Source organism: Serinus canaria, chromosome 6 (genome assembly GCF_022539315.1).
Source record: "Serinus canaria isolate serCan28SL12 chromosome 6, serCan2020, whole genome shotgun sequence".
Taxonomy (NCBI): domain Eukaryota; kingdom Metazoa; phylum Chordata; class Aves; order Passeriformes; family Fringillidae; genus Serinus; species Serinus canaria.
Genome location: NC_066320.1, coordinates 27,549,212 through 27,559,814, shown reverse-complemented (window position 1 = coordinate 27,559,814; position 10,603 = coordinate 27,549,212). Strand labels below are relative to the sequence as shown.

The 10,603-nt window shown below is 39.8% G+C and overlaps 1 protein-coding gene across 2 annotated transcripts in view; it reads right to left on the bottom strand.

Moving 5' to 3' along the window:
• Positions 1-2,969: 2,969 nt before the first annotated feature.
• Positions 2,970-10,603, bottom strand: part of TRUB1 (TruB pseudouridine synthase family member 1) — a 32,183-nt gene continuing 24,549 nt past the window's right edge. For both annotated transcript variants that reach the window (XM_030241215.2, XM_030241216.2), the window contains exons 7-8: positions 10,194-10,250; positions 2,970-8,815 (exon numbers count right to left, since the gene is read on the bottom strand). In XM_030241215.2, coding sequence (XP_030097075.2) covers positions 8,601-8,815; positions 10,194-10,250 — 272 coding nt within the window. In that variant the 3' untranslated portion in view covers positions 2,970-8,600. The remainder of the gene's footprint in view (positions 8,816-10,193; positions 10,251-10,603) is intronic.

Here is a 10,603-nt window from a genome sequence, read left to right as displayed (position 1 = left end):
GGACCCATCCTCTGTGAAGCATAACTGGGCAGATGAAGAACTTCCAGATGTGCAAGACAAGCAGGTAAATATTAAGTACTACTCAAAAATGTCTTTATATGACACAACCTTATGACACCGACAGTTCTGCAATTAGCAATAACAGTTCTGACCTGGAGAATTTCTGTGAATTTGCAGCTTCTTTTCATTCTACCTTCAGCCTGCCATAGACTGCAAAGGCTAATGTAAGTTTGAGTGAACCAAATCCAAATCAATTCTAATAAAATAGAGTTGTAAAGCAAAAAAAAAACCCAAAAAAATTCCCTCCTCCTCTCATTTTTCCCTCCATACCTGATGCCTTCTCCATCTTTTGCTCCTTCACATGATGCATTTTTCCTACAGAGTTAATGCTGATCACTTGGACTCAGCCAGCTGTGTGGAAGCTTTCAAGCTTTGATGCACCAGGCTGTAACTTTGACAGAGCAGCCAACAAACTGACCAAGTTGGCATGACAGAAACACAAGCTCAAATTAAATCCTGTTGACTTAGCAGGAGCCTGTGAGGAGCTGCCCTGAGCTGGCAGTCAGGCCTGAGCAGCTCACTGAACCCACTGACCAGAATATTCAACAGCTTGTCTAAGAATCCTCCTCTCTAAACAGACATTAATCCCTGCTTTGGAAAAGTTCCCTGCTAACCCTGAGATTACTGACAGGTTTATTTGCCAAAGAAAATATTTCAAAATACAAATAATTTTTCCTCTTTTGAATCATTCTTAATACTCACACTCTTTTTAAAGATTTTCATACTCAATGAAATTTCAACATCAGCTGTGCTTGGCTGAAGATCCTCAGCTTACACAGGAGTCTGCAGGCAGCAGATTTTAGAGGCAAGAATCAGATCTCTCTCTGCAGCCATACACTGGGATGCACACAGCAATGGGGTTAAATTATAATTAGTGCAGAATTAAAGTAATCCCCCATAATGAGAGAACATCCCAGGAAATGAAAAAAGCTGACACAACAGAAAGTTTCTTATGCAAATGAATTCAGGTAACCATCGCCTAAAATTTCTTCCATTGTGGGCACACATCTGGTATTTCATCAGTTTTGAGAAATAAAGTGTTTTCTTCCCTTGGCTGCAGCTTCTCACTGGTCTCTCTGGGTCAAATAAATCTCCAGAATGGAAGATGAAGCCTGTGGCTTGGGTTATATATAACAGACAAGTCACTGGGCTGACCTTACCTCCAAACAAACACTGAAAGACATTTTTCTCACTGAAGGGTAAAATACACTAACACAGAAGCTGAAGATTTCTTTTTCTTCCCAGCTGAAGAAAATTCCCTTAAAAGCCTGAACCTTCAGGAGCAATAATTCTGCACCCCCCAGAATGGAGCCACAGGGCCCCCTGACTCCTCCAGAGCTGCTCCTTGGGATTCCACTGGAATTCACTGGAAACTAAATTTGAACTCCAGCTTTGCTGACGACCTATTGCATTTTACTGAAGGATTTACACATACAGAAGAGTCTGCCATGAAATAAACAAATGCTGTATCAACTGAGCTTCCCAAAACCTGCAACAGTGTGAGTGGATACCAATAATCCCACTTTTCTGAGAGGGCTGTAACATTGCAGAGAAAGAACAAAGCCAAATGCTATAAAAACACCTCAGAAAGCCAAATCCCTTTTTTTTTTGCAGCCTTGTACCACACCAGTGTTTTCAGACACCAGCCATTTTTCTTGATTTACCAAGACCTCTCAGGTGTTTCTGCCACTCAACAATTACTTGCTCCTGGCCAATTTTTTTTCTCCCTTCCAGACCACAGTCAGCAGCATCCCTAGACTGCAACTTTGCTTTATAGCCTCGGGCCAGTTATGAAACCAGCTCATTGTTGCAGTGAGAGATAAATGATTCCAAGGTACCAAGGAGCAGAAGGCCTTGGGAAAAGCTGTCCAACTCTGAAAAAAAAACCCCAAGCATGCACATGATCTAGAAGTGATGGGAGAAAGGTGTGTTTTTCTTACACAGGGAGGGATTCATGGGATGCCTCTGTTGTGCCAGGTTTACCTGACACAACAGGCACAAAGCAAAAAGCCTGTGCCTGAAACAGAGATGCTGCCAGGCATTCCCTTTTTTTCTTTTTTTTCTTCTAAACTAAACATGAGATGCTCTCTGAATCACATCTGGTGTGCACAGAGTCACAGAAAACTGCAGGAATTTTAAGAGCTGACCAAAGAGCTTGAAAAGTAGCCTTGGAGTGTGAGAGTCAAACAGAACCAGTGAGCTCCTTTAGCAAAGGAGAGGTGAGAGTTCACCCAATTACTTTGATAATCCCACAGAGAAATGGTGGGAGCTTTACTCCTGTGATCCTGTACTCCTGATGCTCTTCTGCAAGATGCACTTCCTTGGAAAATCTCTCTATGTGGTATGTTCAGGATCAAAATATTGATTCATGGGATAGGCAATCCTGCTGAGTTCTCTCTTTCTCCCCATGAAACATGCTCTGCTTCCACAAAACTTCATCTCCTGAAATCCTAACCATTGCTTTCTCTGTGGCAAGATGGCTTAGATGGGCTGCCTCTATAAAATTCTGAAGGACCAACTTGGATTTGTTAAGGCAGGGGAGCAAAGTGGGGATGTGCATTTCCTATTTCCACTGCTGGAAAGGGATGGCTGAACAGCAGCTTGGATTGTACCACTGTGCTCTTTCCAGGAATTCACATATATGGTACAGCAAAGAAAACCAGACAAAACTAGTGCAGGGATATGGCACACAATTCAACAAAAATGTTCCTAACTCTAGAACCAGATCACCAACACACTCAAATAAGTTTCTCCACTCTGCACAGCCTTTAATAGCACTCCCTAGAGAAATTAATTTCCTAGATAAACACATTTTTTTTAAAAATAGCACTTATTATATTCTGACAATTTTTATGTTTAAGTAGAAAATAGAACTGCTACATATTCATTAGATATGGAACAACTCTAAGTGTTGTGCCACACCATTAATATTTATTTTAGTCTCTTTTTTCTCCTGTAGAAGCAATACAATTTTTCAAACCATCAGTTCACATTACTAAAATGGGGGAAAAAAACCCCCAAAACATGATAGGTGAAAATGGAACACACAAGGCCTTAATTCAGTGAGTAATAACTTACATAGTTTAATAAAACAGGACAGGAGTCTTCTCACTGAGGTCAAAAGAAATAATCACATGCTTTAAGTGAGCTCTGTACCCACAGACCTCACTGTTGTTTCCCATTGATTCTTACTTGGAGGGAGAATTACTGGAAAATTGTTGTCCCCTGTTGCTCTCTCAATCTTTTGGAGGTTATCAGGACAACAGATTGAGACACAGGGTCTTCTCCCAACATTCTGGTTCATTTGCACCATGAACACATCACACACCAGCCCGCGGCTGGGCCAGGGGAGGTGAGCACATGCCCCTTTCTGCCGTCCTTGGGAATCCTATGGAGCAAATGAAGAGGTTAAAGCCAGGAATGTCTCTGTGTATGCAGCAGCTGGGGGAAATTAATCACCTGGACAAGAAATCAAGAGTTTGCCAGTGCCCTTTGTGAAATTAAGAGTAAAAAACTGTACACAAAGCAGCTCAGCACAGCAGCAGCGAGGTTTAATGCAGCCTGGATGTTATTTTACCAAAAGAGCAATCCACATAGCAAAGATTACTGAGAATTTGTCCTGTTTTCTAACTACATTTGGTGTTTGTACAAAATGTTCCATTTCCACTGGGAATGCCTGCTAGGTACCTGCAGAACTTGAAGCAGTTTTGTGATCCCCAGGACAGCCAGCTGCGGGAAATGATTTACTGTGAACACACCACTCACAAGAGGAAGTTATGCCAAGGATTTACTGTAATTTCATACAAGCAAAAGAAAACACTGCCTTTTGAAGGGCATCACAGAAAACTATCTTTTCAACTGCTGAAATGAAAATAAATGCCTTTTTCACATCAGCACACAGTAACAATCTCTCAAGCATTTCCACATAAAAGCTTCTTAAGCTCTGAAATGGCATATTTAAGCTAATTGTTCTGAGCTAAAAGAAACAGAAAAGGCAGTAAAAAATGTGTTCCTTCTCTTTACTTTTTCTCCATTATAACACTTGATGTCTTTTCTTACATAATTACCAAACCTGAGTTCATCTACTTTAAAAATATAAGAACTGAGATACGCATTTACCTTTTGCTGTTCCTTATCTACCCCCCTCCTTTTAAGCTGTAAAATCCTGTTCTGAAGCCACCAAAAGTAGAGTGACATCTGTGAAATGATGCATTTTGTTTCTAATGCATGCACTCAGCTGCAGATTTGACTTTGAAGTACTTAAATCTGAAATATCTATAATAATCCCATGTCCCAGGGAAATGGCACTAAAGCATTCAGAACCACGTCTTTCTTACAAAAGGGTCATGGTGAGAAAAGGACCAGACACACCTCATCCTTTTCAGTTCTGCTTTGTTACCAGCTTTCCTGTCCCCCAGAAACCACACAGCCTCCTTGCTCCACACAGCCCCAAGGCTCCCATGTCCCCAGAGAGGAATTCAAAAGACAGGATAAGAAAAGTTCTAGGATGAAGTGTCTCAGACAGTAGATAAGGTAATGGGATACAGAGTGGAAAGGACAGACACAGAGCTGTGACTTAAAATGAATATATCTGGCAAGAAAAAGGCTATTTTGTGTTTATGTTTCAATTTCCATTGCCTCATTTTTTTGTCCCGCTCATTCTGTTCCTGTTAACTTCTGGGCAAGCCACACAATCCCCTTTAGAGCCCAGAGTTTGAGCAGGAGATTGCTCCAGCATCCACATGGAGCAATGTGACATGGAGAGGTTGGGGAGAGGCTGCAGCTTTGATTTGACCCACTTCCTGGAGCTAGAGGGGAGGAGGGATGAGGATTAAAGTCCCAGACACTCACACCCATAACAAAACCATAAGGTGTTTCTCAGGCAGCCATGCTAAGACTTTCTCTGAGCCACAGCATTGTTCCCAACACTTCCCCAAAACAAGAACTGCAAAATATGGGTTTTTTTCTTGCAATACAGTCCTTTTCTTCTTAAGCACTGCCACCACCCACTGCCAATTACCAACTTCTTGCTTTGCCTGTTTGCACCTGTATGATCTTAGCAGCTGATGGCAGAGACAGAGATGTGGCATCTCCTCACCCAGAGCAGACAAAAGCATTCACATGATGAAGCTGCTTGCCTCACATGCCTTTAACTATTGGTGATTTACTTAATCAGGTCTCACAAAGAAGAGAATTAAACCCATGGCTATTAGAAACAATGACTGCTTTTTAATAGACAATAATTTTGCCCAGGCTGGCTGAATCCATTCACTATCTCTGTGATTTCCCTCTGGCTGTATATTGCAGTCACACCCTCACTTTGCTTCTCTAAGGCCTTTTTAATCAAATTAACACCACTGCAAACTCACTCCTTGACTCTGCATTAGAGTTGGGAAGCCATTCATACACAGAATAGCAAATTCACCTATTAAATTCATCTAGCAAATTCATCTATTAAAATAAAATAAAAAAAAGGTATTCCAAAACTGGGGAGTTACTCAAAGTTTTACTTTTCTGTCACCAGAAATAGATTATGAAGTGAAAACTACCATTCAAATAAGGAAGAAAGGCAGCTAGCTAGGCAGAGACATCAAAGGGAGACAAATTCTGAAGCCCTTGTCAAACTCACCACAGCAGCAGCAGCAGCAGCACTGGAGCACTCAGGGCCAGGCTATGGTACCACACTTCCATGGACTGAAGACAGCAAGTCCACATGAGGACAGACAATAGTCAGCTCAAAAAGCAGGACACACTTTGGCATCAGGACTTTCCCCATGAACATTCCTTTAAATGAGACAAATCTTTCACTCTGTGCCACGGGTATATTTGAAATGGTAAATCACAGACACATTTTCTGACCACAGTACCATAAAATTCCTATTGACTACTATTTGCTTCAGCTGTGATCTCAGTACTAACTCTTCAATAATCTCAGAATATTGTATACACATTTTTCCTCTTGAATGTTGAGATATCATGACTGTCAGTAACCAAATCCAGGATAATGGGATATTTTCTTCTAACAAGAATACATTTTGCTGTGGATATAGCTCAATTCTGAAGTTTGGTAGCTCTGGGATGAGCATGCTAGTAAGAATAAGGAAGTTAAAACAAGTATTTCCCTAGGTTCCCATGGGAACACAACACCTCCAAATCTGGATAGTTTCAAGATACTGGGTTAAACACTTATTAAAACATACCTAAAAAGGCTATTCCTGAACTTTTCAGCAGCTTCCCAGTTACTATTCACTGGAATTACAGCTCAGGGCACAGAGAACCATTAAAGCATGGGGGAACTTGGGATAAAGCATACAAGTGAGGCCCAGCACACAGGGAAAGCACTGGGAAGGAGCCTGAGGAGCTGGAATGTTTGAACAGATAGCACAAGTGTTTAGGAATGGAATGGGAGTCACAGTCACCAGTGCTCACTGCATAATGTGTTCATGGCTTTATTGCACTCTTCCCACCGTGTTTTCCAACACTTCCTGCTGCCTGCCATGGGTTTGTCCAGCCACCCACAACTCCAGCCAAACACACCTGCTACCCAGCTGCTGAGGGAAATACCTTCTGTACTTCAAGAGGAGTTATGTGGGGAAAAGTTTGTCATTATTTGAAAAAAAGAAATTCTGCCTTGATTTCTGATGCACTGGGGAAGAGGAGAGGATTCCAGGAAAAAAGGCTAAAGCTGGTGAACTGGTGGACTTGGACTTGCTAATGGTCAGGTCTGATAGTCTTAAAGGTCTTTTCCAACCTGAATCATTCTGTGCAGATTCCTGAACATGAACAACTGCATTCCATCTCTCCCTGTGCTTTCCATATGCATCAGGACTTGCAGCCTAAACCAGAACTTGTTGATGTCCACAAGATGCTTTTTTAAATTACCATTTCATTCCTCTCCAGTGACTAGACTATGGAGCAGATCCTGTCTTCTCAGGATCACAAATCTGATAGCAATAATTACAACAGACCAGTTGCAAGCTAACCACAAAGCTGATGGAAATAGAATTATTTTGAAACTAAAAATATCAGGGGCTCCTAAATGGAATAGCAAAAAAGGCTTGGTGAGCATTAAACAAACAGATGAAATTAAGAATGTGTTAGACACTTATAACACTGTATCCAAATGTACCCTATTAATAGAGAGATTTCTCAATTGCACTGATTTTTAAAGAAACAAATCCCTGAAGATTAAAGGAGGAGACTAACGGAATTCTATCTACTGTGCTATTTTTCAAAAATCAGGAAGATAAAATAAATAAATAAAATGAGAACTTAATCTAGAAAACCACTGGAATAACATAAACTAGGAAAATACAGATTCGGACAGTTAGAGAAGCTGTGATTCAATTAAAGTCTTTGATCATTCAAGACAAGTATACTGGAAAATTAAATTTTCTGCTTTTTTTGATTTCTTTAGGAAAAAAATCTCTTTCTTCTCTGTTTCTACCCAAAGTACCAGAAAACACACCCCAAAAAGAAACAAAAATTTCCCACTGTTACCTCACTGGACGCAAACTTTTCTCCCATCCTTGAAATCAGAATTACTTGTATCCATACTTCATCCACATTGTACTTTAAATATGCTGCTGCTTTAGTGCTCTATCATTTCAATTTGCTTGTGCTATTTTCAACATTTCCTTTAAGTTCTTTACAAGAATATACAAAGGAAGAAAACCATTTACTGAATAAAACAAACTCTATCCTCCTTCTAAACAAAACCTTCATTAATCTTGCATAGACTTCAGTTTCTTATTGTATAGAAAACAAAAATAAATCCTATTGTACAGAAATAGAAATTGTATAGAAAACAAAAATAAATCCTATAGATCATTGCAGGATACCCTTCCCTGTCTGGAAGGGTGTCCTGCAATGAAGAACTTCATGATATTCATTTAATTTCTTAGAATGAAAATAAGTTTAGAACCAACACTTAACGTACCAACTTTTTGTAAGATGCAGGCACAAACCAATCATCTTCAGGGATTGTTTGTACTTAAAATTTTAGCACCTTCATATACTGCATTCTAGGAACATCTGACTGGAGAACAATCTGCATAGGAAAAACTTTGGTAAAATGGATATATCCTGACACAAATTTCAAAAAAGCAAATTGCCACACCACATTCTTGAGTCCTTTAAGCTATGAGAGACTTGTCACCATGGTATTTCAGGATTTGATTACCAGCTGCAAAGAAAAAGAAACATTTTTTGGAACACATTTATCAGACATTGTTGTATAGAATTTTTTTATTGATGAATTCTCCACAGTGGCCATCTTGCTCCCCGAAAGTTCTTTAAAAGTCTATAAAAATTTGCCATCAGTTATACTGTGCAAGAAGGAAAATAAACAATCAAGAAACACTTAGCACTGAATATTTTCAGTGCACATTCTAACCCCAGGAAACAAAAGAACCATTTCTCTTCTGTTGCAGTTTGTCATCTTCCCAGCAGAGACTTGTAGATTTACACAGGAGGCGAGGCAATCCCAATCCAATCTTAAAACATCTCAATCATCCAGTCTTTTTCCTTGATCCAACTTATCACTTATCCTCACAGATCACAGCAGTTTCACCAGGATGCTCCGTCTTCAATTTTTTCCGAGCTGGCTCTCCCAGGAGCAGGGCTGTGCAGTTCTCCAAGGACTGAGCAATTTCATCAATTGTCCACTTGTCTTCGTGTAGGGCGTGTTCCTCCAGCGTGAACGGCCCCTGCTTGGTGCGCGTCAGCTCCTGCACCGAGGCACAGGTGGAGAGCTCTGGAGCAAAGGAGGAAAGAGGGATTGGACAAAGCACATGGATAAACTTTAAAAGTGTAACCACTTCCAGCTCACTTAAAATGTATTTTTGTATGTAGCCTTTTACATTATTCTGCTTTGTTTGACAAGGAAGGTCATGAAGATTCATCACTCGTTTGTATCTTCTTAAATTTGACCCTAGGATGTCCTTTGATTTCAATAACTGTCCAGTGCAGTAAAGAGTTCAGAATCTGACAGGAAGCTGTCAAGAATTTTCCCAGATTTAGATCAGAATGGAAAGTGAGGAAAAAATGTTGTAAGATGTAAGCAGAACATTCTGCATTCTCAAGTGACCTTGAAGTATTTTTCTACACATTTTGAGGCCTTAGCACTTCTTGCCTTCGAGAGGTATTTTTAACATTTTTATCCTGTGCTGCCTACCGGGATAACAGAAACTAAGATAAGGAAAAATAAAAAAATATATACAAATATTTTTGCTCTCCTATGTTAAATAAGTACCAGCAGGACAGAATTACAAGAAGCTACAAAACATAACAGCAACAAGCACTGACTTGTAAGCACACAGGTACACTAAAATATTCTCTCCCATCCTTTCTGATGCAGGAAGGTTTTTATTTCATTTTCAATCTTTGAAAAAAAGCCAGTCACGGACAGACTTTATCTTGGTTTTCATTAAAGGGCTAAACATAAGCCAGTATGCTCAGAAGGCAGTAACAGAAACTTGGACTTGCCTAAGCACAAATAACAACATTGAAATTCATAGGGTTATCCCACATTACTTGCCTTCCTACAAATGTATCATTAAAAAAAAAAAAGTTAGAAATGGTTTATCTATCTATTCTCCATCATGCAGTTTGATAGATACAGAGCACAAGACAAATAACCCTGTGGGAAAGCAAAACTATTCACTGTTCAGGCAGAGGAGAAACAAAACACTCGAAAAATCATCACCAGTGTGGAAGTCTTTCCAGCATATAGGGTTTATTATGTGCATGGTAATGTTCTGTGCAATCTGTTTTCAAAATGTGATGAATAATGTTTAAAAAGACAGTATCTTTCTTCTCATCCTTAATCTGAGTTAGCTTTAACACATGAAAGAGAGGGGGAAAAAAGTCCCCCCCTTGCCTTGCATTATCTTGCTCAGTGCTATTGCTCGCTCCATTTTTATCAGCTCGCCCCCAAGGTCCCTGGCAATTATTTAGCCATCATTCCCCCATGCCCCTAAGGAAATTACCTGAGTATATAAAAACAAGTGATGGCACTACAGTTCTGCAAAATAACACACAGGTCTAGTTACTCGAGATATACAGAATGACAATTTTTTTCCATAAACACACACTTGTTCCTTACATTGTCATGTGTTTTTTTCCATGCCTACCTTTGCCAATGTCATTGACCAGGCTCCTGACATAAAAGCCACCACCACATTCAACATCTGGAATGTTAAAAGTGACATAGTAAATTGTCAGTGCCACGTGAAATCTACACAGAAGATGTAGAAGCCATGCCCCCACATAAATGTAAAAATGCGCTAAGCAAACAACCCAGTGATAAAATATTTATAGGATGCAACATCAATTATTCATCCTGGAACATATGTGAGGGTGAAATTGCTAAGCTAGACAGGAGGGAAAGCAAATAAAATGGCAACTGTACTAACTCACCAGAATTTAAGAACCTGCTATGGTATGTTAAGAAATGTTTCAGTCCTATTCATTTTAAGCAGTTCAGGTAGATTCCATATTTCTAATGATGAAAGCAAGTTATTTCAAGTATAGCCTAAACTGA